General features: G+C 43.3%; 2 protein-coding genes across 8 annotated transcripts in view; one reads left to right on the top strand and one right to left on the bottom strand.

Moving 5' to 3' along the window:
* The window catches only part of GGT7 (gamma-glutamyltransferase 7), a 52,768-nt gene extending 30,737 nt beyond the window's left edge, over nucleotides 1–22,031 (top strand). For all 5 annotated transcript variants that reach the window (XM_085846845.1, XM_085846843.1, XM_085846844.1 and 2 more), the window contains exons 7-16: nucleotides 5,756–5,829; nucleotides 9,731–9,915; nucleotides 10,045–10,129; nucleotides 10,979–11,106; nucleotides 11,756–11,844; nucleotides 12,668–12,820; nucleotides 13,940–14,030; nucleotides 14,148–14,285; nucleotides 21,080–21,179; nucleotides 21,276–22,031. In XM_085846845.1, the coding sequence (XP_085702971.1) occupies nucleotides 5,756–5,829; nucleotides 9,731–9,915; nucleotides 10,045–10,129; nucleotides 10,979–11,106; nucleotides 11,756–11,844; nucleotides 12,668–12,820; nucleotides 13,940–14,030; nucleotides 14,148–14,285; nucleotides 21,080–21,179; nucleotides 21,276–21,478 (1,246 nt within the window). In that variant the 3' untranslated portion in view covers nucleotides 21,479–22,031. The remainder of the gene's footprint in view (nucleotides 1–5,755; nucleotides 5,830–9,730; nucleotides 9,916–10,044; nucleotides 10,130–10,978; nucleotides 11,107–11,755; nucleotides 11,845–12,667; nucleotides 12,821–13,939; nucleotides 14,031–14,147; nucleotides 14,286–21,079; nucleotides 21,180–21,275) is intronic.
* The window catches only part of DNMBP (dynamin binding protein), a 45,687-nt gene continuing 39,524 nt past the window's right edge, over nucleotides 21,836–27,998 (bottom strand). For all 3 annotated transcript variants that reach the window (XM_085846836.1, XM_085846837.1, XM_085846838.1), the window contains one exon: nucleotides 21,836–22,819. In XM_085846836.1, the coding sequence (XP_085702962.1) occupies nucleotides 22,634–22,819 (186 nt within the window). In that variant the 3' untranslated portion in view covers nucleotides 21,836–22,633. The remainder of the gene's footprint in view (nucleotides 22,820–27,998) is intronic.

Genomic DNA, 27,998 nt, shown 5'->3' with positions numbered 1-27,998 from the left:
TCCACCCAGGAGGAGTTCCGGGAGGAACCCAGCATCGGGTGCTGTACCAGGACAGCTCAAGGGAGTTTATCCAGGAACCCACTACAATACACTAATAGTTTCTTCAAAAGGAATACATTTAATGCACAAATATTTACAAAGACGATATTGCAAAGGAAATGGCAATAAATAAATCCGATGGTCGAGGCCTCACACACGGACGCAAACACAGACAAAGGGTAACAAAATGAAAAGTTGACCTTTGAGGTCTGAGGTCTTGGCTGACCTCAGACAATTCTCTGGTTTTCTTTCGTTTCTCCATGCTCATTGTGGTACACATAGTGACGCAAAACAGCACAATGACTCCTTTTCTCCCTTCAAAGTGGTTGAATGAGTGCTTTTTATATTTAAAGGCACCTGCAACTCTCCACAGGTAAATTCAATTCCAAAGTAAAGGAGAATCACCTGCCTGAAATCTAATTATTTCTAACAACTTCTAAAAAGGTGCCAATCGTATTGTGTGGGCCATTTTAGGATTTCTGTGGAATAAGCTAAGATTTAGTTTTTATTTAAAATTTCAGCTTTTTTGTTTTGTTCCACTGCAAACCAAATAAATACATTTGTGGATTCCAAAATTATTATTATTATTTTTTTTTATTTCAACAATTTTCTGGAAGAAATTGTTCACGATTTGAAAAAAGTGCAAGGGTGCCAATATTTTTGACCATGACAGTATGTGAAAGACGTGTGCTGACTCTCACGCTCGATTGACGCATGGACCAACCACAACGCCTTCTCCAGTCCCTTCAGAAATGGGCGAGGCTGCATATTTCTGTAATGGATGAACAAATTTCAAAACGTTTGTAAACTGCAAACTTTGGAGTCTTTCATGGATACACGAGGTTTTGAAAATATCACTTAAAACTAGAGGGGGAGCACTCGGTAAAGACTCGGTAAAGGGGAGCATCTAAAGATTTCGTAAGTAACAAACAGAAAGGGGTGAAAACAGTAACCTCCGATCTTCGATGGCAGAGGTTAATTACTACTACCATTACATTTCCTAACTAGAGGGGGAGCACTCGGTAGAGTGCAAAACCTCCGCCGCCAATACTGCTTGGTCACTCAAGTGAACCTGATATCCTATTCATTCAATTTGACGTCAACAGTGCTCACAGAGTTATAGTTTGCAACTTTCCCTTTTACTTTTACTTTTACATACTCAATTCATTCGTCATAACTAAATTCCTTGAGACAAATTGATTTAACGTGGGTAGATCCACCTGAAGTTCCAAAATCAGCCGCAATGATAATTTTGGCATTTTTTTTTTTTGTTGGAAATCACTTATAACATGGAGAAAAAAAAAATCGAAATTTTGTTGAAAAAAAAAAAAGGTGCAAATTTTTTTTCTCTAAATTTTTAAATCTAAATTCTCTAAATTTTGAACTTATTATGCAAACTTTTAGCGCAACTTGTTATCAATTATTGTGAACTTATTATGCAACTTGGTATCAATTATTGTCAACTTTGTTTAATTTGCTATAAAGACAATGAAAGAATATTATCCTACAGATTGATTCATGATTTGTACAATGAATTTTGACAACAATTTACATTAAAACATTGATTAATAATTTGCAATATGAATTTCATGTCTTCAATGATTGTCTTCAGTGCTTTTACCCTGTTAACAAGGACAACACTATACACAATCCTCTTAAAAGGGACCAGGAAATGCAGTAGAATGCAGGTGAGAACACCTGGAACCTTTAGTGTTCGGGGGCCGCCCAGGCCCCCGAACCCCGGCCTAAAATTTTTTTCGCCTCGGCCCATCGTTTTTTTTCAGCTAATTTTTTTTAGACTCACTCTCATGCCTGACAAACAAACAAACAAACAAATAAACCAATGTCACCTGTAGGGTGACCCGTATCTTGCCAAAAGGTGACCACGTGTGACTTCTTTAAGGTCACACTGAGGTGAACAGAGCTGCTATCCACCAGGAGCTACTCCTTGAGGAATATCTGCCTACGAGAGATTCCGATGAGAATCGTTCTACAGAGTCACCATGAAAATATGTGTTTGCCTCATAACGTCACCAAATGACGTCATAATGTCTCAAGCTTGACATATCGAGAAAGCGCTCATCGAGGTGTTCAATTTGAGGTAATACACGATATGGTTCCTAAAAGTTGAAAATTTAACCTTGGGGTCAAATATGTTTGACCTCATGCGCGAACCATGAAGGTCAAGGCCAATCGCCACTAAAAACTAATCAGCTGAGCGCCAGACCATGAACTATATTCCCATGAAGTTTGGAGACTATTCGATTAAAATTACTCAAAAACAAGGGTTTCGTCGACTCCCCTGATTTGCGACAGTGACCTTGACCTTTGACCTTGACCTTCAAAATTTTATGCGCTGAAAGGGACCTCTATAGGCCTCTGATATGCGAAGTTACAAAAATTTCCAATGATAACTGTGCTCTGCAGAATTTTTTTATACATGATTACAGACAAACAAAAAAAAACATACAAGCTGACTAACATATCTTGCAAAAACTTCGTTTTGGCAAGATAACAAACAAACAGAAAGGGGTGAAAACAGTAACCTCCGATCTTCAATGGCGGAGGTTAACAAAGGCATTTGCATCTGTGACATTGTAAAAAAAACACTGAAAATTGTGATGACCTTCCATGATCTCTTGGCTGCAGCTACTAAACGAGCTGCATTTTATTGGGGTGTGTGCAGCTCACCCTTCATGTGCTCATGCGGACATTTTGTAACACATGGTGGGCTTGCACAGTGCTTGTCATACATTTCACCTCAGCAGATTTGTGTCCTCCCTGTTGGCCTTTTACACTTTACGCTGCAGCCGTTTCACAGGTGACACACACACACACACACACACACACACACACACACACACACACACACACACACACACACACACACACACACACACACACACACACACACACACACACACACACACACACACACACACACACGCTCCCCCCCCTGCCCGTTTTGCCTTGCTCTGGAGTCTAGATCCACTAAGGAACCTCATCAATGAGCAAGGACACAGATACGCCCTAATATACATTAAATTAGGGTGTACCCATGTACATCTAATAAAAGAACGTCCAAAGAAACAAAGGTGACTCATCCAATGTACATGGATGATTTAAAACTCTTTGCACCGAACGTGGAAAAATTGGCAGAGCAACTGAAATTAGTGAAACGGTACTCTGACGACATACAAATGGAATTTGGCCGAGATAAATGTGCGAATTGACATAGATACAACACAGGAAGTAAACGATGAAACATCTCACAAATACCTTGGAGTTGAAGAGGGCCACCAAATATGTCTCAAAAAATGCAGCAAACGATTACCAAAGAATACTTGCATAGAATGAGGCTGATCCTGAAAACGTACCTCTCCCCAAGGAATGAAAATAAAGCCATAAACCAACTAGCAGTACCAGTGTTTCAATACAGGTGCAGAATAGTAAACTGGCCACAAGTGGAAATCAGAAAACTAGATAGGAAAACGAGGAAACCCTCACAATTCACAAAGTGTTCCACAAAAATCTATGCATCCCGAGAATGTACCTGCCGAGAAAAGAAGGTGGCAGTCTGATTGTGCACTTGATTGAGTTCCGAATGACGACTGGATTGGCAGAGTACGTGAAAAGTTCACCAGACTCCCAAATACAATTTGTACACAAGCCAGAAAAAGTATCTCTCAATTACCTTGCAAAAAACTTCCAAAAACAGGTGCGAACAGAAGATGTCACCCACCAAATCGAAACTGCAACAAATACAGCCCCATTGGTTGAAAAAAAAAAAATACAACATGAAATATCAATATATATATATATATATATATATATATATATATATATATATATATATATATATATATATATATATATATATATATATATATATATATATATATATATATATCGTGACAACTGGGGGAAAGACAAAAGAGCAGGGAAATGTATAAAAGAGTTGGACAGATTAGGGATAGACAAAGAAGGGTCACTGGAATGGCTAAGAGGTCAGTTCAATTGGGACAGATCATGAATCATAATAAATGCCCAAGACCAAGGACACTTTCAGAAAATGGCAGGACTGAGCCAATCAGACAAGTGTAGAGTTTACAAGGTAGAAACAGAGCATGAGTCACCTACTGGATGTAAAAAAAAAACAAAAAAAAAAAAACTCGAGTTGCAACAGCTGTACACAGTCATAACAAGGTATGTAGATTAATCCACCGGGACGTCTTCAACAATTTCAACAATCCCAGTTTCAGAAAACTCATGGAAACCTGAACAAGGATATAACGCTCACGTACGACCTGATGATCTCATCGACTATGAACTTCGAAAACGGCATTCTGACCAGATATAGTAATTAGGGACGAAAGAAAAAAAGGCTTTGCTAATTGAGGTTTCAGTACTCAGTGACTTTGATGTAAATAATTCAAAGTTAAGAAAATGATCAAGATCTCAAAAATGAAGTGAAACGATCCTGGAAGCTGAAGAGCATTGAAATTGTACCAGTGATAATTGGAGCACCAGGAATGATAAAGAAGAACCTCACAAAGATCCTACAAACCATCCCTGGGAACATTACCACAAACAAACTACCGTTGGAGGCTGTCCAGGGTTCAATGATGATTCTGAAAACAGCTCTCGGAACAAAACTGAGAAAAACACAATTTCACACCTTCGTCCATCAATCGAGATTCTTCATCAAAACGAATGTGGATACTTTGAGAAATGGGAGGGCTCTGTTCCACCTTCTGAAACCCGCATATGGAGATAATGACCAACGACACAGGCACACAACCTGTTAATTGGAAGATTCACAAACTTCAAAATGTCGATTTTCTTCGTGCTAAAATAGTGTACCTTCATGAAATCTTACTCAACAACGAATGCCTGCTGCTCACCTGTCCACGTCAACATCCTCAATTCTCCAATTTTGGGGTGAAATTCAGGAGCTTTTTACAATCTTAAACGGAAAAAATTAACTTCTTTACATGACCACACGCGTGCCGTTTTCCTATTATTTACTTGTGCGTTTTTTGTTGATTCATCTCTACAGCCTCAGCCAGTGTAATCGAACTGGAAAAAGCAAACTTTTCCTGAGGCCGAGTCTGCACTTTCCTGTTTTATAAAAATTCCATAAGGTAGTGCTTGGTACTCGTTCTGTTGGTTGGTTGTGCCTTTTTCTTGAACAAGAAAAAACAAAACTTAAAAAAAATCTATATCAGGTGCATGTGGAGGTACGCGCACTCACTTCTCCAACCTTGGTCTGAATCCCGGCCCAGCTGTAAACTCTCATCCTGGTGTTTCACAACAATGCGCCTGCCGTCCCTCAGATGAATGTTAAGCTGGGTGTCCCACCTGATAGCATGAGCTGGTGGAGGTTAAACGACCCACTGTGTCTTTCATGAAGAGTAGACAAATTATTGTCTGCACCCTGAACAAATCACAAATTCCTGCCATAACCTCCATGGTGCACTGCATCCACGACACAGCAAATGATGCAACCCTCCCCCCCCCCCCCCAGCCATGTGCTGCGTACAAAAGTAGAAGAAAAAGTACTATGATAATTATGTTATGATTGCGATTTTGGTATTGAGATTTCTGCATGCCTCACCCTCAAGGGTAATATGTGAATTGGAGCTGCATTGAACCTACTTTATCAAATTCATGACATTATTTGTCTGAAGATGTTTTAATTGCATTGCTTTCCCAGAATGCCTTGGGCAGATGTTGTGACTGCTGCGGCGAATGTTGCTAAAGAAGGCTTCAACGTCACATCCGAGTTTGGTAAACCTCAGAATGCATACTGTGTGCGTACGCGCGTGAGCGTGTCTACTCCATAACTCCAACACCATGAAACCTAGCGGCCCCAAACTTTGCATGCATGCTAAGGGAACTCCAAGGGAGTGCATGAATGAAAATTGGGTGTTTGGGTAAATTTAAACACTGCTTTTGAAGATAATTAATGGCCTTATTTAATTATCCTTTATCAAGGTGGGTGTCCTCGTTCACCTTGCTGTCCCTCGCAAGGGTCTTCATTTGGCTTTTTTTTTTTTCTTCAACAATCCCTTGACTTGGAGCAGGCTGCAATGGTTTATTAACAATAAAGTGCTAAAAAAAATTTTCACTTTCCTCACTTGTATGATTGAATGCCTCATATATTCATTCCCATGAATCGCTGAATACGTTGCTTTTATAAGTGTTATAGTTTTCAAATTAGGAGCTTGGAGCAATTTTTATGCATTATATGATTTTCCACGATCTACTCTCAGACAAATTTAAATACGTCATCAAAATATTATTTAAGTTTGTGGGATCGGATTATGTGGACTAAATAACTGTCAACTTCTGGAGTGAAATCTGAAAATGTTAAAAAAAATTGGTGGTTTTGGTTTTTGTGGTTATGTCCCATTACCAATCGGTTTGCCACCCAGCCGTTCCTTATCAACTGTATCGTTGGAGTGCTGAAGCTACTTGGCAAGCACTCCACAAGTTGCTTGATTGTTTGTTTGCAAGCCATGGCGATACACAGCAAAAGTATTCCCACCGTCACTGAATATATCAATCGATCAGCCTGAAGTTCAGTTCAGGCCACACTCGCCTGCGTTTGGCCCCACGTTGTGCGGTGCCTCTCCCACTGAAAATATGCAATTTTTGGTTCATGAAAAAAATAAGTGACCACTATATTCGTTATTGTTATCTGTCTGTCTGTCTGTCTGTCCCGAGCATAGCTCCGTGGGTTTTGATCCGATCCTGATAAAATTTTGGTGGGAGATTTATATCATGATATAGTTGTTTTCCTGAAAATGGGCGTTGTGCGCCCATTATGGGCGGAGCCACGCCCCAAAAACGTGTTTTTAGGGGGTAGCCGATTTCAATTTGCATCTTCTCCTAGGGGGTTTGTCGAATCTGACGGGTTTCGGTATTTGGTTAGCCCAATGGCACCTGCATAGCCCCATGGAGCTCGATATATATATATATATATATATATATATATATATATATATATATATATATATATATATATATATATATATATATATATATATATATATATATATATATATATATATATATATTTTTTTTTTTTTTTGTCCCAAGATCAAGGTCACGAACTTAGAGAATTGTGTTTTTAGGGGGTAGCTGATTTCAATTTGCATCTTTTCCTAGGGGGTTTGTCGAATATGGCAGGCGTTTCGGTATTTGGTTAGCCCAATGGCACCTGCATAGCCCCACGGAGCTCGATTTTTCATTTTCATCCCGAGGTCAAGGTCACCAACTTAGAAAATTGCAATTTTGACAAAAATCCATCTTCTCTGAGGGGTTTGTCGAATCTGGCAGGGTTTTGGTATTTGGCTAGCCCAATGGCACCTGCATAGCCCCACGGAGCTCTTTTTTTTTATTTATTTTATTTTTTTTTTCTCGTCACGAACTTAGAAAATTTTGAGTTTTTACATAAAATCATACGACCGCCCAAACTTTGAGAGCTAGGATGACAATATTTTTTTATGCATAATCTTGAGGTCATTCCCCACCTAAAGTCTCGAAACCATTTTGCTCTATCTCGACCACCTTGCCCGTGGTGCCCCCTTTAAGTTTGTTTTTACGCTGATTTCATCAAAGTATGGCTAATCCGAGGAGTGCGAAATGCCATATAGCCTATATGACGTTATATTGTTCCTGGAATGTTCCAGAGGAAGTTTTGCACCAAAGGTCATAATCCTTGACCTTTGACCTTTAAAGTTCACAAAGGTCAAAGTTGTGGGAATCAAACCGGGTTTTCGACCTTCTTCGACGAACTAACTCCAATAAGCTATAGCACGTATCCTGTTTCCTTATTTCAATGTCAAAACATTGTTTTGTGACCTTTAAAGGTTAAGCAAAGGTCAAATTTTGAAAGTTGTTGAACGAAACCGGGTTTTCGACATTTTGCAGCTAATAACCTGTCACTCGTACCACATCATGTTGAACATTTTTATAACTTGGTCAAACATTATCACATTGTCTCTTCCTTGACTTCTGAAACAATCTACATCGTCAAATACCGCTCGTGAACCATCGTCGTCTTCAGATTTGCATATTTTACGATCTGCTTTCATTATATGATTATCACTTCGACATGGATAGATACGTGTAAAAAAAAAAATAAACGGTTTTTTAATTATTTCTTTAAGTTTCTTAAAATTTTTTGGCAGAGTGCTTGCTTGAGTACTTAACCCAGTTGGTGAGCGCTCTCCAAGCTTCAATCTTTACAAGCCACCATGGCACTACCGCGGCTCAGTTCTTGGTGGGGACATCTCCGAAGTTAGGAAAGCAAACTAAATTGGAGGATTACAGTGAGTTAACTAGAAAGGCACTCGGTAGAGCGTATACCTCACCTCTGCCACGTCATGCCTGATCCATGAGAACATATCGGGCCTAATAAATTTTTGAAGTATGCTTTTCAGTACTATATCGTTTTTGGCCCTATCTCTCAATGGTGAAGAATCACTTTAAAAATTACATAATTCTTGTAACCAAATCTGGACTTGGATCTTCACCAAAATCGAATCGATTCGTTATGGCCACACACCCAACCTGTCCACCAAGTTTCATCCGAATCTGTCCACAACTTTGAGATATAGTGCTATATATTAGTTTAGCCCTATCTCTCAATGGTGAAGAATCACTAAAATTCTAGTAGTCAGATCCGGATCTGGATCTTCACCAAAATCGAATCAGTTTGTCCTTGTTACACATCCAACCTGCCCACCAAATTTCATCTAGATCCATCCACAACTTTTTGAGATATCCTGCACAGACAAACACAGAGAGGGGTGAAAACATAACCTCCTTCACCTTCGGTGGCAGAGGTAGAAACGGTATCAGTGTTTACAAAGCAATAAATCGCCACATCATGGCAGGGCAGCAGAGAGGTACACATGCTCCCTCTAAGCTGTCCAGCCTGGGTTTGAATCCCGACCGAGCTATAAACTGTCATTCTGGTATTTCACAAGCAGGGTGATTCATCAATGTTTATGCCATCCCATCCCTCAGATAGATGTTAAACTGGGCATCACATCTGCCAGAATCCTCCCCCTCCTTTCCGTCTACTCTCTCTGACCCCTGCCGAGTTTTGTATCAAACCCGGCGGATAAAAATAAAATATTGCTGTTTGGACGTGTTTTATCGCCCTTCCCTTCTAATCACGCCGCCTTCCCTTCCCATCACGCCGCCTTCTCTCCTCCCAAACCCCCTCCCCTCTCTACCCTCAATGGACATATCTGGGTGGTCTCTGCATGCTGTTAATATGCCGTTTTAATGTACCCCATTTTGTTCAATCCTGTCCTGCCCCCACCCATCCCTGTTTCTCCACAAGCCCCACTACCAAATACAACTCGAAATTCCCCTCCCTCCCCTCTCTTACCGCCTCCAAAACCCTCTAACCCATCCTCCTTGCTCCCAACCCCGGAGTGTATTGCGATGTTTGAAGCATTGCTCTCCCTCCCTCCCCAGCTTCCTACCCTACTCCTTAATAACCCCTTCAGTTAGGCGACAGGTTGTATTTGCTCGTAGGCAATATATTCCATTTCTTGATTTTGATTAAAACACACATTCACCATGTTCAATTCTGTCATTCACATCAACACATGACACACATGTGTCTTGCTCATGCTGCAAATTTCCCCACCACCTGGTTTTTCCATAGCGACAGCACTGAAATCCCTGCCTTGCGGAAACATGACCTCAAAAATGACAGCGGCATTTCAACCGAACGGGCATCTTCTCCAGGCCGGGGAACTTGCATACAGATCGGACTTGGCCTCCCTCCTGAAGGACATCGCTCGTCTTGGGCCAGATGCCTTCTACAACAGCAACGTCACGCAGGAGATGGTGGGTATGAGGGGTGGGTGGGTGGTGTCGGACAGGCTTCATGTGACATTATAATAGTTTAACCAAAGCATCGTTGAAAGCCAGTGAGTGGTTCAGCTTTTGTGGATGATGGTGACTGGTATGCTGCAGATTGAGAGCACAGGAAAGTTGGCTATTGAAGATTTCATCAACTATACCGTGCTGGAACAAGACCCCATAACATCATCCTACCAAGGTACATGACTACATGGTGGTTCAATGTTGCACGTAATGCAACGGGCACGTGAACAGGCCAAACTGAAAGCGTCATTTTTGTACCCATCATCCCGTTTGGGTTAAAGGGTAGTTGTATTGTCCGTCCTTCCATCCTTGCGTTTCTTTCCACGCCGTATGTTTGTAATTGTGGAAGATTGATGAAACCTTTGCTATATCATCCGTCCTTTTGTAAAAAAAAAAAAAGGTATTATGGTAATGATTGTGCAGATGTGACTTTTACAGTCGTGAGAAACACGTGCCACACTCCCATTTTGGCATCGCATCTCTCCTGACTACAGTCGCGCTCCATTTTGTCCTTTGCTTGACATGAGCTCATGGTTTGCTACAACGTTGAGTGGATCTACAACTGATACCTTTCTGACACAGCCTGAGTCTTGGCATGCCTCAAGTATTCCCATATTTTTGGCCTGAGGGTGAGGGCATTATTGTACCTTTTGCCTTTTTTAAACACCATTGCAGTTGCATCTGCCTGGATTGGATCAGGCCACATTCTACGTTTGGTTGTACAAAAGTACCGCGCGATCGCTTGCATTGGGCTCAACGCACCGGAAGCAGGCCTTGCGATGCTTGAGACACTTGTATCCTTCTCCAACATTTTCAATTGAGAGAAATTTGATCCACTATATCCTTCTCAAATACGAAGTTTGCTGCAGCTTATCATACTTGCAATTATATATACAGTTGCAACAACCAGCCGTGCGGTGGACTTTAAGGCTGTAAATATTCCTGTAAGCCTTCATTTGTGGTCTCGTGCCTCTATCCATCTCGTGTCCACAGCACATGATCTTGTCACCGGTTGTATATATAGGGAACCTGCTGCTCTCAGCCCCTGCACCTCATGCCGGTGCCATGCTGCTCTCCACACTCAACATCCTGGAGCGTTTCAATCTGAGTGCTTCTACCGATAGGAACCTAACGGCACATCTTCTCATTGAGGTAGAACAGATGGTGTTACAGGCAACATTTGGTATTGTACTTTGACCCTTGATTGTTGTCCCCCACCCCTCAACCAAGGTTGGATACAGGGATATTAAAATGAGCGGGGACATCCCCCCGCCCGTCAATGTACTTTTGTGTACGTGATATTTCAAAAACCGTTGAACATGGAGCTTTCATATTGCAGATATCTATTCCTCATGACATTATCTCAAACTGATTAGATCACAACAGTGATTGGCTGAATTCTGTTGCCATGGCAACCATCGAGGTAACGGATTGTGTACACGATATTTCAAGATTTAGCTTTTTTTGTATACTCTGTCAAGGTTTGTGGAATAGCTACAATAAAACGGTTCAGGACACAACATAACAAAAGGAATAGCAGCGGAAGGGGGAAATGCAACAGCAGGGTGGAGAGAGAAATGAGATTGAGCTTTCATATTTCATACCAGAAAAAAAATGCAGCTTTTGACTTATCAATGAGCTGAACCACAAGGAAATTGCTATTTATAGCTTTCATATTACAGAGCTATTCCTCATACCACCCAAAAGGCGGGGAACCTAGAGTATTAGCTCAATGATCAGTCGAAAGCTGCATTTTTCTACTCTTGAGATTGTTTTTTTTTCTCTCTACCTCTACCTGCAGGCATTAAAGTTTGCACTTGCTCAAGGGAGTAACCTTGGTGACCCCAGAAGAAACCCATTGGTCGCTGAGCTTGTGCTGAACATGACCAGGTAGGGTACCCACTGCATTCGACTTTGTCATACATAGCGTGTTGTTTGCATTTCACATGCATGTGCTTCTCCCAAAGAAACATGTCCAAAACAGCTTGGTAAAGACTGCTTAAGATGCATTCACCTCTCGGTTATCTCGGTTTGGTTTGATTCCTATGAATAGTCAAGATGGGTGTCCTTGTCTGCTAGGATTAGTTGGTGGACCTTCAAGATCCCATGGTGTCTTTTGTGAAGAAGAGGCAAGCTATTGCCAGCATTCTGAATAAATTACAAATTCCTGCCCTCACCAGCAGAGTGCATTACATCAGTGGCACAGCCATGCTCTCGGCCTGCTCTAACTTAACTGCTGGGAAGGAAAAGACAAACCACCCAGTGTAATCCTTGCCATAAGACTGTTTTGGAAGCAATGAATCTGTCTTCAGGGAAGAGCACCAGGAAGACATGAAAAGTGTTATGTTGTGTCACAGCACACATTTTGGGATGGACAAACATGCAGCTTGTCTTTGTGAAAATTCTTCACATTGAGTCAACATGTATTTTATCTCATGAGCTCCCAGCTTTCCTTTGTAAAACTACAAATTTCTGCCTGGGATTGAATTTGAAAATCTTTTGAAATTATGTTGTAAACTCGAATTTCTGAACCCAATGAAATTTTATTTTTTGGAGCTCATGTAACTGTAATGCCCACATGTACAGCTTGCTCCACATCATGTCTCTGTGAGTTGTCATTGTGGGTTAGGATGGTAGTGCTGTTGCCGTGTTGTCCATGTGGTGGCGCTGGTTAAGTGTTTGGTGCATACCCTCTGGCTGCGTGTCCCAACAGCAAAGCTCGAGCAGCTCAGCTTCAAGCAGAAATTGACGAAGATAGGACTTTTGACGAAGACCATTATGGACCGTTCCGGCCCATCGTTTCGGGCAACGAGGCGAGCCAGGTGGTGGTGATTGGACCGGACAATTTTATGGTGACGATGTCGAGGTAAATTTGAGGACCTGACTCGTGTTTTATCACAAAGTCTGATGAAGAAGCTTAACAAGAACGTCACTCGGTGGAGTGCAGAGTCTTGCCTCATGTGCTTTTTCTGGACAAAAATACCATCGTTAACTGTAAATGCAACTATTATGGCCCATATATCATAATAGCATTACCCTATTATGTCGCATGCATCCATGCACCCCATTGTGCCACGTACATTGCCATTATCCATAGCCTTGATTATTAGGATATTTAATGGCCACATTAAGGCTAAATTGCATTGATGAAGATTAACATGAAATTTTTTTCAAACTGTATGCTCTAATGGCTTGTTGATCATGCATATGAAGTTTTGCATCGATCTGTTGAGTGGTTTAAGGTTTTTAATTTTTTTTATTTATGTGTTTATTTAGAATCCAATATGACCACTCAGACCATGTGCCCAATTATGTCATGATTTTTTTTTTCTTCACTCAGTCGTAGATCAGATATGAAGTTTCAGATAAGGATTTTGATTCGACCATGAATGGCTGAAATACTTCACCGATGACATCACTCCCCCGATATGCCTCAGGCAGAGTTGATGAAATATGCTGTTTCAATTTTTTTTTCAATGAGCGGTTCTGGAGTTGTCTTTTTTTCCCCTTTAATCCAACATGACTGTCATTCCGTCTCGCTTGTGACATCAGTTATCAATAAAATATTCTCCATGGGGAATCCCCCCCCCCCCATGTATAAAGTTTCACATTGATAGGACAAGTGGTTGCAACGAAAAAAATTAAGTGAATATATATATAGACTTAGACACAGACAGCAGGGCGTTGCAAGAGTCTTGGAACCCCTTCGGGACAAGACTAATACTCATTCGATCATGCTTGTACTTGTGCTTAGTAGGGAATAGTGCTTTGGTTCTGTCATTAAGATTAGAATTGCCCCATTCACTGCCCTCTGTGTGCTTGGACAGACCCTCTCCTGAAAGCAAAGTTGAACCCCTCTGGTGAACCTTTGCTATTTTTTGTTTTCCTGATTAAATTCCATTTCGTTTGAAACTATTTTCCTGTCCTATGGAAGTTTTGATGGTTCTCATCCAGTTGGTTAACTCATTCACTGTCTTATTTGCAGCTCCCTGAACACTGCCTTTGGAAGCTGCATAATGACCCATTCTGGGGTCCTGCTTAACAGCGAGATGCTGAACTTCAACACGACGTCGCAGGTGATCCAAAACTGCACATACTAACCTTGAAATCATGACAACGCTCTGACTAATCTTACTGCAGACTAGGATACGACCAAAAGTAACGGTGTGAAGATGTCCACCTGCCTTTCATAGGTAAATAAGGCACATGTCGGACAACGTCCTCTCTCGTGGCTGGCTCCGGTGCTTGTCCTGCCTGCAAAGGGTTACTGTGGCACGTACCTAGCATTAAGTAGCTCCAAGGGTCCACATGTGGTATCCAGCTTGAGTCAGGTGAGCTGAATTCCAACTGACCTTCACAAGTTTTAAACCATAAAAAAAGCTTCTGGTTTGATTATCATTAGGCTTCAGTGTTTTTGAATGCATTTGGATTAGAGTTGCTTTGGACACAATTGTCAGCTGCAATTAAGTTCTCATGGCAGTTAACATACTCATCAGCTTTCATTTCATGCAATCTATTAATTTTATAACGTCATGACTATTGTTGGACCTAACCATTGAAGGAAACATGCACTTGTCGGATTAATAGGCGAACCTCATTCTTGCTTCCAACATGGGACGATTATATTTGAGAATCTTTCGGGGCATTGTATTTAATTCTTTCACTGTCTGGCTTCAGTGCTGCTGCTTGATTTTGGCAATTTTACCAGAAGGGGGTTTTTTGGCAAACCTTGAGCACCCTGAGGAATTATAGGGGAGAAGAAAAAGACCACCCGAGAGAGAGAGAGAGAGAGAGAGACAACGAGAGAGGGGGAGAGAGAGAGAACGAGAGAGGGGGAGAGAGAGAGAACGAGAGGGGGGAGAGAGAGAGACCGAGAGAGGGGGAGAGAGAGAGAACGAGAGAGGGGGAGAGAGAGAGAACGAGAGAGGGGGAGAGAGAGAGAACGAGAGAGGGGGAGAGAGAGAGAACGAGAGAGGGGGAGAGAGAGAGAACGAGAGAGGGGGAGAGAGAGAGAACGAGAGAGGGGGAGAGAGAGAGAACGAGAGAGAGGGGGAGAGAGAGGGGGAGAGAGAGAGAACGAGAGAGAGGGGGAGAGAGAGAGGGGAGAGAGAGAGAACGAGAGAGGGGGAGAGAGAGAGAACGAGAGAGGGGGAGAGAGAGAGAACGAGAGAGGGGGAGAGAGAGAGAACGAGAGAGGGGGAGAGAGAGAGAACGAGAGAGGGGGAGAGAGAGAGAACGAGAGAGGGGGAGAGAGAGAGAACGAGAGAGGGGGAGAGAGAGAACGAGAGAGGGGGGAGAGAGAGAACGAGAGAGGGGGAGAGAGAGAACGAGAGAGGGGGAGAGAGAGAACGAGAGAGGGGAGGGGGGAGAGAGAGAACGAGAGAGGGGGAGGGGGGAGAGAGAGAACGAGAGAGGGGGAGAGAGAATGATACTCTCCCAGACTGTGGGTCAAAGCTTTGTGTGTGGTCAGGAGCTCAAGTGTGCCAAGGAAGGACTTTGTTTGATGTCAGATGTCCAGTTGGGGATTGAGTTTGGAGGCCAACTTGGAGATGTGGCTTTCCCAAGAAAGATCATGGCAGATCTTGAGACCCAACAGCTTGAATGAAAGGACTTCTTCAAGGAGATTATGTGGAAAGGGGGGGGGGGTTCCAGATGGTCCTTTCAGCAAGACATGGTGAGGGTGTGAGATTTGTCAGGATTGAAAGACATATTCCAAGTGTTTGACCAGCTTGTGATTTTACCCAGGTCTGCAGAGTGAAGAGGCTGCTGCCTGCCGATCAGAGGGATGAAAGATGGCACGGCAGAGGGTTGGAGTCATCTCAGAGATATGATTTTCCAGGGAATCTGAGAGATCATTGATGAAAACCAGAAAAAGAACAGGGCCAAGAACGCACTGCCTTGAAGAACTCCAGCCTGGACAGAAGAGGGGATGAAAACTCCATTTCAGGCCACACGTTGACTGTGACAGGAGAGGAAGTCTGTGAGCAATGAGTGGAGATTGCCTTGGATACCTTGTGAAGAGTGTGGTGAGCAGAGTGGGATGCCAGATCATATCGAAAGTTCATGATGTGTCTGGATATGGCTCTGATCTCATGTCTGACATCGAGTACCTCCATCCATTGTTGGGAGAGCAGAAGTCACATATCCAGGGTTGAGTGACCTGATCTAAATCCAAATTGATGATCGGAAATCAAGCCAATGGAGAAGAGGAAAGATTTAATGTCTGAAGTGATGATGGATTCCATGACCGTGCAGATTGGGAGCAGGCCGATTGGTCTGTTATTGCAGGAATTAGTTTTTGCATCTTTTCTATGTAGAGCAGTCATGTTTGCTGATTTCCAAGCAGATGGCAGATGACCCTGACAAAATGAGCATGAATAAAACAGACAGGGTGAGCAAGAGCAGCAGAGCAGGTTTTGAGGACACGTTTCCTGATGCCATATTCTGGACCAGTTGCAGAATTTGAGTCGAGGTTTGATAACAAGCTCTCCACCTCATCAGGAGAAAAGGACAGAGTCCAGGAACAGCTGGTTGTGACTGGGTAAGGTGGGTGCAGAAAGCAATGGGTTTGCAACACAAGATTTAGAAGCAGAGTTGAGGCATTCAGTATTTGCACGTGCAGTGTCAGCTGTGCAACCATTTGAGGTAAAAGAAGAGATGGCAGGGGAACATACCAGAAACAGACTTGTCCAGGATTTGGAGGAGGGAAACAGGTTTGAGAATTCAGATTTGAGATGAGAAAGATTATATTTCCTGGCTCTCCTCAGGGTAGACACACTTGTTCTCTGAGCTTTGTGGAAGGAACTGAGATTGCCTTCAGTGGGATTTGCCTTCCATGAGGAAAAGGCAAGTTGTTTCAGGACAACTGTCACACCACAAGTGTCAGTGTACCCATGGACAGGAGGAAGGGGAGGACAACTGAAGATGAGATGGGATAAATCTGTGCATGAGAGCAAATTTCTTTGAAAGAATTCCCAGGACGAGTTGATGTCGGAGAGAGTAGAGATGGGAGACCAGTCTCAAAGTTTGATGGCTGCTTGAAGACCCTGCCATTTAACCTGAGTGAAGTGCCAGTCTCATCGGCGATGAGGTGGTTCTCTCATAACAGTCAGATGACTGCTTTAACAAGCATATGGTCAGATGTACCGTTTGGAGCACAACAACAGATATTTTCTGGGAAACTGGTAAAAATCAAATCCAGAAGAGATGGAGTCCTGTTGGCTGAGATCTGGGTCGGTAAATTGACAGATCAATTCAGTCCCAATGAGTCACAGACATCCTTTACTGAAGTGCCATGGCAGGTGAGAGAGATACCCACACCCAGCCAACTGGCATGATGACGATTGAATTCACCGCATGAGGAACAGAGAGTTTGGTTGAGTGGATAGAAGTTGGTTCATGGTTTTGGCGAGCGAGATGTAAATGAAGTAATCACTGTTTGGTGGACGGTACAACACACAAACATGAGGTGGGAGTGGAGGGAAGCCGGAGCCAGAGGTATTCTTGCGGGCATGGAGGAGTGAGGGCAGTGCATGGAGAGTGAGGAGCAGAGTTTTTAATGGAGAGCAACTCCTCCACCAGGATGAGACTCAGGTTTATCATACCAGAGAAGGGAGTAACCAGGGAGAGAAACTAAGGAGTCAGAAACATCTTAGAGGAAGGTTTCTGTTAAGCAGATTGTCTGGTTTGTCAGTGGCAACCTGCATGGAGAGATCAGTCAGGTTAGAGTGAAGGCCAGATGTTTGAGGTCCACACTGTTAAGGAAGAGGGAGGGGAGGAGGATTTGGGTGCAGGGGTGGGGGTGGGTAGTGTGAGGGAGAAGAGGTGGAGGTAGTGAGAGTTGTTGACGACATTGTAGAATAGCTTGGAGAGAGAGTCAGAGGATAAAGGGCTAGGTGGTGAAGGGATGAATAGCAGTGGGGAGTAAGAGAGGGAGTAAAGGAAAGTGTGAGATTGGAAGAATGATCTGGAAGTGAGGTTGAGGTGAAGAGGTAGCTTTGTAGATGTGAAGGGGGCAGCTTTGAGAATGGGGAGTAAGGGGGGGGGAAATTGAGGGGGAAGAGAGAAGTTTGCTTTGAAGAGGAAAGAGGTGGTTAAATTTGTGAGGGAGGGGTGAGAAGATAGCTTTCAGGGAAAGGGGGAGACTGAGCAGGCACAGCCAGGATGGAGGAGAAAGAAGGGAGGGTGGGGAGAGGGGAAGGATGAAGCTGGGTAGGAGGGATTGTGGAGATGGGAGTGGGTGGGGGAGGAACAAAAATTGAGGTGGTGGTAAGAAGGGGGGAAGCTTTGAGATGGGTGAGTGGGGAGGGATTTGAAGGGGAGGGGAGAATTGAGGGAGAAGGGGGGGGAGAGAGTGTGACACTTGCTTTGAAGAGGGAGGGATGAGGGAAGCTTTGAGAGGGAGGGGAAATGATGGGAGGGGGGGGAGAGGGGAAGGTAGAGACTGGGTATAGGCCTGGAGCCAGTGGGACCTACCTGCACCCCCCCCCCCCCGTGACAATTTTTCACTGATACCACAGTATTCATATATATCCCAAGTATCAGAAAAAAGATGTTCCCAGAAAAATAACTCATTTACACTATACTTTATTAAGCTGTTTCCATGGCAACCACTCAAAAATAGACGAATCTCAAAGATCTGCAAAATGTCAATATCTGTCAAATATAAACTTAAAATCACAAAATTGGTGTCAAATTAAAGCTTATACATTTACATATTAAAATGTATTTTGTTTATGCTAATTATCTCATTGGCATATTAATTAAATTTGACTTGAAGACAATAATTCCCACAAAAATGCAAGAATTTCCATTTTCTTTCCTTGGAATTACCACACATGTCAGTTTTTTGTCAAAAAAACATTACTTAAGTGTTGCCAGATACAAGCCAGGCTGGCAAAAAATATATTAAAAGTTTTGAATTTTTTAAAGTAGGCTAATTAGCATAAAATACAAAGCACAATGAATCGTTTGAAAATCATGCGAAATCAGATTAATCAATAGAATTATCCGGGCCTGATATACATAACTGACTTATGTCTGTTGGTGTTTCAGGGAAACATAACTATTTTCTGTTTGAGTAAAAGTAGTGGAAATAATTTTAAATGCATTGATATGCTAATTAGAATCCGCCATGATGGAAATTCTCATTTTTGTAAATATCTCAACTTCTGGTGCATGGAAATTTGTAAATGAGGAATCTACACATATGTTTGGAGGGTCAAGGAATAGAGTGAACATATTTCCTTTGTTGTCAGACGTAGAATAATGATTCTTCTTCTTCTTCTTTTGGCTGCTCCCGTTCGGGGTCGCCACAGCGGATCATCCGTATGATCCGCATAGTGATTTGGCACATGTTTTACGCCGGATGCCCTTCCTGACGCAACCCTGGTCGCCTCTTACGACACAGGGATATGGTACACCTATTTTAACCGGGGTATACACCGGCCCAGTATACTGGTACTCATTTCGCCGACCTCGGAAGGATGACAGGCTGAGTCAACCCCCTGGTGTATTAATTCAGTGGTCCAACGGGGCTTGAACTCAGGACCTTTTGGATCCCAAGCTGCTGCCCTAACCACTGCGCCAACACCAGGCTTACGTAGAATAATGATTGGATAGCTTAATTACATGCAAAAATAGAAACAGCTTAATAAAGCATAGTGCAAATGAGTTATTTTTCTGGGAACATCTTTTTTTCTGATATTTGGGATATATATGAACAATTGTCGCAGGGGGGGGGTGTGCAAGGTAGGCCCCACTGGCCCCCAGCCTAGTAGTGGTATGGTGGGGGAGGAACAAGATTTGAGGGGGTGGGAAGAGGGTGAGATGTGATGAGAGGAAAGGGAGAGCATGATAGAGATATTGAGCAGTGTGCTGAATGAGAATGTGAGACATTTGAAAACCACAGTTTGGGATATCAGAAGGGGAACTGTTAGTAAGGCAGAGGACAGTGGAGAGATGCTTGGATTGCGGGGGGGGGGAGGATTGCAGAATTAAGGGGAGGGTACAACAGGGAAGGAGTTGGGAGGTACATTTAAGGAGGTTGCTTTCCAACTCAAGTGCAAATTCATCCAAACAATAATTGCAAAATGGGATTAAAAAAAATTTGTAGGTCAGATTCATTTACATCGAGTGCAGAAGGGAAGCGTTTTTAATGGATGGAATTTTTAGACACGGGATGAAAAAGGTTGAATTGAACACAATTTTGAAGAAGAACCGGGCAGAGGGGAAGTTGAAGCATTCATTGAGTTTTTTTTGGGGGGGAAGAGGGAGGAAAGAGTTAAGTAAAAGTTTGAAGAAATGGTCGTGAAAACCTTCACGATCAGATTGGGATTGGCATGGAAGTGGGCAGAGAAGGAAGTCTGTATATAAGACACATGGTTACGTGGGGTATAAGGTGCAAAAGGAAAAGGTTTTTGTGAATTTATTCTAAAAGATATTTTAAGTCATGGAATAGAGGGTATAGTTGGGAGGAAAAGTGGAGAAAATAGAATCTGGTAATAAGGAGAAAATACAAATAAACATGATCGTGCGCATGTAAGGGTAGGCCTTAGGGAAACCGATATAACAAAACAAGACTGACAAACTCACCAAATAGCACAAATTTAGGAACACAGTAAACACGGAGGCAACAAAATAGTCAGAACGTGAATTGAGTTGCAGGTGGTTGTGTGACAAACACAAGAAAGGGGGGGGTCGTCTTTCTGGACAAACAACAACTCGAATCTTATCTTTGAGAAGGTCGACAGAGACCTCGTGAGAGAACCAACCGTCACTCAAAAACCAGAACCAGGAATACACCTGGCTTACCAAAGCTTTGGCACAAACTTGGCTTTTTTCCAACATGAAGCATTTGTTCCCACAATCCTTCAGGTCGTGTTGCGTGATGACACCAGGGTGCTTCCTTTTTTTGGGGTTTTGCAACCATTTTCTAACATCGGTGGATGAATGATCAGACTTATCCAACTTCGTTTTCCTTCCTTGAGCCTGAACGACAGCGTGCAATCTGAAAATCAATTTCATATTGTAGTTGTACATCGAATTGTGCAATACAACCTGCTACCCAGTATATACCTCACTTTCACACACTTCCATGAATGTACCCTTTATGCTCTCTGCTCAGGTGTTGTTGGAGTTGCTGTCCCTGAATGCTAATTTACCCAAGAGCGTGGACACCTGCCGACTGTATTCTCAACCAGTACCCCCCACGGTGTATTTAGAAGGTGTGGATGTTAAATCGATGCAGCTCTCATTCAATGCTGTTATGCCTTCACCGTATAATGGACGAAATTGTGATAGGCATATCTATCTCACTACAGACAAGTTGATGCAAGCGTCAATGAAAGAATTCCTGGTGAACCTCGGGTACGAGGTGGAGTGGTCCACCGAACCCATCGGATTTGTGTACGGCGCATTGTGGCTCAATGACAACATAACGAGCTTCAAGGACACACGTGCACCATGGCTTAACGACAGTGTAATGAGGTTCACGGACCTGCATCTCGACTTGTCCTTACTGTAGAGCACACGGACACGCACTGTGGTTGCACTTCAGACTCCACCATCCAAAGAGTTATTCTGCTTGTTGATCCATCATCCAAAGAGTGATGTTCAGGTAAATTAATTTCAGGTTGTCAGATTGGCATGAAGGGACAGATGCAGAGGCACGTTTTAAAGGTATCTTTATCGCCAACATGCCCCATAAAGAAGTTGGACATTTCACCACAATTGCTATGTTGCACCAGCTTTTATCAGTCACATATTTTACATTGTCTATCACTGGATATTTGAGCTGCTAAATTATCTGATTTTGCCTTACCCTGCACCACCCCCAAATTTTTCCCTTTATCTGCTGTGATTGGTTTTCCAAAATTGAGGGTTTATTTTTTTTTTTTTTAATTGGTCAAATGGGGTACTTTTATGCATAGGCATTTGCACACTCCAGCTTTATGTACAGTTTTAGGAAGCTGGTTGGTGTTTAAGATTTAAAATTGACTTGTGGTGTGCATGTACATTCATTCCTCTTGGAGTGGGAGAGAGGAGGAAGACTTGAATAAAAGGGTGATTGTGTTGGACTAATGTCGGAATCAAAATGAAATTGTGACTGAGCCCTTTCATGTTCATATCGCACCAACATCAGCACATTATGCACACAAATTAAATATAAATCCATGATGTCAGGATTGGTAACATTTAAATTGAAATATCTGACCCTTGGTGAAATTTATTTTCACTTCCATGTATCCTTGCACAACAGTAAATGTAACTGTTCCCAGTTTCAACATGGTGACAGGATGGATCAAAAGCAGCAGTTTGTGCTCATCTTAGTGATTTGACAAAAGTTTATATAATGTGGACTTGCTGGAAGGGTCAAACATTCATGGATTTCCTTCCAGTGTTTATTCTTAAATTGTATAGATTTTTAAATCGAAAATTCAGCAAATGCATCCCAAGCTTCTTACAAAATAAACATATGATCCATGTTACAGCATCTGGATTTGGTTCATCCAGGGGAGAGGAGAAAGAACATGATTTAAATTAAACGTTCATCTTGGCCATTTTCTTTCAAAACTTACCTTGGGGGTTCTCAACCAGCAAATAAACCAATCGAGGTCTGTGCACAGGTGCAAGCTGAGGAACTGTTCGACACACTCATGTAGAGCACGTTGGAAGTCTGTTACGTGTACTCCATCCTGGCTAAACAAGCAGCAGGCACAAGACCCCGGCCACCCTCACTCTCCCCCAGCCACCAGTCGTGGCCCCCATAACCGTCATGAAATTGCAGAATGGTCACTGGCTGCCAGGGGTGTAGGCCCATTTCTTGAGAGCCTTTTGCTTCAAATGGCTGCACTGCATAGTACACCTGTACAAAGGTGCAAAAATAATGGTGAGGGGGAGAAGGAAATGAAAATGTATGAGAGAGGGAGTAGGGAACAGGAAAAACAAGCGGTTGCAGCAAAAATTAATTTAAATCCATGTTTTTTTTTTGTACACCTTGTCAAGGCTCGTGTAGAGCTAACACAATGCACAGCAAGGGGGTGGGAGTGGGAAGGACAAAACGGTGGCGAACAGACATTACGAGATCTGTGGAAGGGAGAGGGGTTGGGTGGGGAACATGGAGAATACAAGATGGACACTACAGGGACTTTCAGGAACGAAAGCAGGGAATTTGAAGGAGATGTGTTTGGGGTGAATTAATGGGGGTAGAAAAGATCGAGGATTTGGATGGGGGACGATAGGAGGTGGTGGTGAACAGCTGTTTTGAAGGCCTGGAGGGAAGAATGGGAAAGAATAGAGTGAGGAAGTTTATTCCAAAGGTGGGAAAAGAAGAGGAATGAAAGAGTGAAGGTGAGCAGTGATTTTGGTAGTTTTACCAGAAGAGGGTTGTTGGCAGACCTTGAGCGCCCTGCGGAAATATGGTGGGGACAAATCAGACAGAGCGGGGGGGCGGGGTGAGACCAGAGAGGAAACGGTAGAAGACAAAGACCACTGACCTGCCTGCGGTGAGAGAGTGAGAGGCCCAAAGACTCAGCCTCATCGTGGGAGATACCAATGATCAGAAATGCCTTTGATTACACTCCGTGAACCCGAGAAAGGTGAAAGCAGTACTCAATCAGGCTGCAGTGACAAGCTTTGTATGTGGCCAGGAGCTCAGGTGGGCCGAGGAAGGACTTAGCACGACGGAGGATTCCCAGTCGGCGACTGGCTTTGTAGGCCAGGTTGGAAATGTGGCTTTCCCAGGAAAGATCATGGCAGATAGTGAGACCCAGAAGCTTGAAAGAAAGGACTTCTTCCAGAGGATTGTTGAGAAAGTGGATGGGGGTGTTTTCCAAACGGTCCTTTCGGAGAGACAGTGAAAATGTGAGATTTGTCAGAATTGAAAGACATGTTCCACATGTTGGACCAGTTTGTGATTTTACCCAGATCTGCCGTGAGCGAAGAAGCTGTTGCTTGCCAGTCTGAGGGATTGCAGATGGTACGGCAGAGGGTGGAGTCATGAGCAAAGAGATAGAGAATTTTCCAGAGAGTCGGAGAGATCATTGATGAAAACCAGAAAAAGAACAGGGCCCAGAACGCTACCTTGAGGAACTCCAGCCTGGACAGAAAGAGGGGATGAAAGAACTCCATTTAGGGCCACACTGACTGCGACAGGAGAGGAAGTCTGCGAGCCATGAGTAGAGATGGCCTTGGATACCATAGGAAGAGAGTTTGGTGAGCAGGACAGGGTGCCAGACCATGTCAAAAGCATGTGATATGTCTGGGGATATGGCTCTGATTTAATGTCTGACATTGTAGACCTCCATCCATTGTTGAGAGCAGAAGCAGCATATCCAGGGTAGAGTGACCTGGTCTGAAACCAAATTGATGATCGGAAATCAAGCCATTGGATAAGAGGAAGGATTTAATGTCTGAAGCGATGATGGATTCCATAACCATGCTGATGATTGGGAGAAGGCTAATTGGTCTGCAGTTTCAGGGATCTGTTTTTGCACCTTTTTATGCAGGGCAGTAATGTTTGTTGATTTCCAAGCAGATGGCAGATGACCTTGAGCAAATGAGAGGGTAAATAGAACAGAGAGAGTGTGAGCAAGAGCAGAGGAGCAGGTGTTTCGGACACGTGGGCTGATGCCGTCTGGACCGGTTTCAGAATCTGAGTTGAGGTCTGACAGCAAACTCTCCACTTTGTCAGAAGAAAAGGACACAGATCCAGGGACAGTTGGGTGCGACTGGGTAAGGTGGGTACAGAAAGCGATGGGTTTCGGACACAAGATTTAGCTGCAAACACCGAGTTTAGGCATTCAGCCTTTTCATGTGCGGTGTCAGCAGTGTGGCCATTTGAGGTAAGGGAGGGGATGGAGGGGGAACGTACCAGAAAGACTTGACCAGACATGACCAGGATTTGGAGGAGGGAGAGAGGTTTGGGAGTTCAGACTTGAGCTAAGAAAGATGTTATTTTCTATCTCTCCTGAGGGTCGACACACACTTGTTCCGAGGTTGATGGAAGGAAATGATTTCCCTCAGTTGGGTTTGCTTTCCATGAAGCAAAGGCAAGTTGTTTCAGGACAACTGCCTCGCCACAAGCTTCAGCGAACCATGGGCGGGAGGGAAAGGCAGGATAATTGAAGACGAGAGGGGATAAATCTGTGCATGAGGGAGAGCAAGTTTCTTTGAAAGAATTCCCAGGATGAGTTGATGTTGGAGAAAGTAGCGATGGGAGACCAGTCTCGATGTTTGATGGCTGCTTGAAGACCCTGCCAGTCAGCCTGAGTGAAATGCCAGATTCGACGGCGCTGAGGTGGATCTCTACGTCAGAGAGATGTCCACTTTGACAAGGATGTGGTCAGAAGAACCGATTGGAGTGGAGGAAGAACAGATATTTTCAGGGAAATTTGTCAAAATCAGATCCGGAAGAGATAGAGTACCATTGGTTTAGATCCGGGTCGGGAAGTTGACCGATGGAGTCAGTCCCAATGAGTCGCAGATGTCTTTTGCTGACGTGCTATGACAGGTGAGAGAAGTACCCACACCTAGCCCACTGGCATGATGACAATTGAAGTCACCACATATGAGGAAGAGAGAGTTTGGATGAGAAGATAGAATTTGGTCCATGTTTTTGGACAGTGAGGTGTAAATCGAGTCATCATTGTTTGGTGGACGGTACAGTAAACATATATACATGAGGTGGGAGTGGAGGGGAAGCCATAGTCAGAGGTATTCCTGGGGGTGTGGGGGAGTGAGGGCAGTGCATGGAATGTGAGGAATGGAGTCTGATGAAGAGAGCAACTCCGCCGCCAGGACGAGGCTCAGGTCTGTCATATCGGAGGATAGAGTAACCAGGGAGATATACTTGGGAGTCAGAGATGTCTTGAAGGAGGAAAGTTTCTGTTGGGCAGATTATGTCTGGTTTGTCAGTGGCAACCTGTATGGAAAGATCTGAATGGTTTCAGTGAAGGCCCTGGATATTTGAGGTCCAAACTGTTAATGAAGACAGAGGGGAGGAGGCTTTGGGTGCAGGGAGGGGGAGGGTTGGACAAGGGAGGAGGGAGAGGGTTGGACAAGGGAGGAGGGGGGAGGTAAGGAGAGTTGTTGAAAGAGTGTGGGGGATTGCAGAATAGCTAGGGGAGGGGACCGGATGAGGAGGAGAAAAGGCTCTGTGGTGCTGGGGAGAGGGTGTATAGATCGATAGGATACAAGGAAAGTTATTATTTTTTTGATGGATTTTTGAGGATTAGGTAAGATTCGGGAATGCAGGTTGAAGGAAGAAATCGTGAAGGTAATGGAGAGAGTGGGTCAGCTCAAATAGTAGAAAGATGGTATGCTGGCAGAAGGAGGAGGAAGAAGAAGAGTGATCGGGATTCGGAGATATGCAGGGAGGAAGGTAGGTTTTATTTTTCGTTTAAATTTAAGACAAGAAACAGAGTGCTTAGTTGGGAGGGATGGGGGGGGCGTTGGGAAAATAGGAATTGAGGGTAATTGGGAGAGAATACAAATAAAAATGATCATACACCTCGAGGGGAAGGATGGGTATGCCTCAAGGAACCCGGAAAGACAAGGTTGATGAAAACTCATAATATAGCATGATTTTTGAAACAAAACCGAACTTTGAACACACAGAGATATGTCGGTGAGAAAATAAACAGTTAAACGGGACAAAAATCCACCGGAGACAACTTTGAGAAAGTCGGCAGAGACCCCTAAGAGAACCTGTCGACGCTCCAAACCTAGAACCGGAAGTGACAACCGGACAACCTGAAAACGATGCCTTTGTCGGCGGAGGCATAATCCCTTTTCTATACATAATACACATTGCCCAATAAATGTCATTCCCCATTCGTTATCCTCCTTGTTACGTTTGTCAATTTAGCTGAAACAATATGTTGGGACAGTCTCAGAATAGGTATCGCAAGGCCTGGCCAGTCAATGACAGCTGGCAGGCTTAAGGCAAGCCGAGTGTGGAAGTTGTCATAGTCTCCAATCATCCAAAATGATCAAATCAAATGGACTCCCATTGAGGCGATCAAGGAGTGGACTTAAAATGGCTTATGTTCAAGATGATCAACAACACAAATGGAATAATTTTCTCTTCCTCCTTGGATTTTTTTTTTTTTGTAATAAAAGAAAAAGAAAGGGGTAATTCCCAGGTTTTGGGGATCAAAATAGACATAAAAGGTCGTTGGAATGGCAGGCAAAAAGTGCCATCCAGGAACAGTAAAATAAATAGAAAATAGAATTTGATGCAAACACGTCAATGGATGTGCCTCCACTCACGTTAGATATCAATCCACTCTGACGTTGGGCTAATGGGATGACCTGGAGGTTCGCACTCTCACATCTCAGCTGTCGAACCTGGGTTTGAATCCTGACAGCTATAAACTGTCACCATGGTGTTTTACAGGCAGGGTGATTCATCAATGTGCTGTCTCTCAGATGGACATTAAATGGGAATATCGTCTGCCAGCACTCTGTGGGCGTTAAAGATCACATGGCGCCCTTCGCGAAGATTTGGCGAGCTGTCACTGGCATCATGGCCAAATACCAAATTCCTGCCCTATCTAGCAGATGGCATTGCATCAGCGGCACAGTCATGCCCTCAGCCAATGCTGCCACCCACAGCCTTGTGCTGCATACGAAATAATTGTCGCTTTGATTTCAATTAAAAGTCGCATGATTAATGGTCCTGTGAGCGTGTGAGAGAGAAAAAGAGGTAAGTAGAAAAAAATGCAACATCAGATGCTTCTAACTCAGAGTTAAGGTCTGCAAAATTATTTTAAAAGGGCACATGACCGTTGACGTTTAACCTGTTGAACCCAAAATCGAATCAATTCATCTTTATCAGTCGATACTTCTGCCAAGTTTAGTTGAAATACCCAGAGCATTTCACAAGTTATTGCACTAACAAACATTTTCAATTAAAGATCACATGACCTTCAACCTTTTGAACCGAAAATCTCATCCGTTCATCTTTGAATTTAAGTCCATAATTGTGCCAAGATTAGTTGAAATCCCTTCAGTGGTTCAAATTATCGTGGTAACAAAAAGAC

The sequence above is a fragment of the Eptatretus burgeri genome, chromosome 11, assembly GCF_056783735.1.
Source record: "Eptatretus burgeri isolate ZD-2024b chromosome 11, Ebu_testis_v1, whole genome shotgun sequence".
Taxonomy (NCBI): Eukaryota; Metazoa; Chordata; class Myxini; order Myxiniformes; family Myxinidae; genus Eptatretus; species Eptatretus burgeri.
The sequence above is the reverse complement of the archived record's forward strand: the minus strand, read 5'-3'. Positions and strand labels throughout refer to the sequence as shown.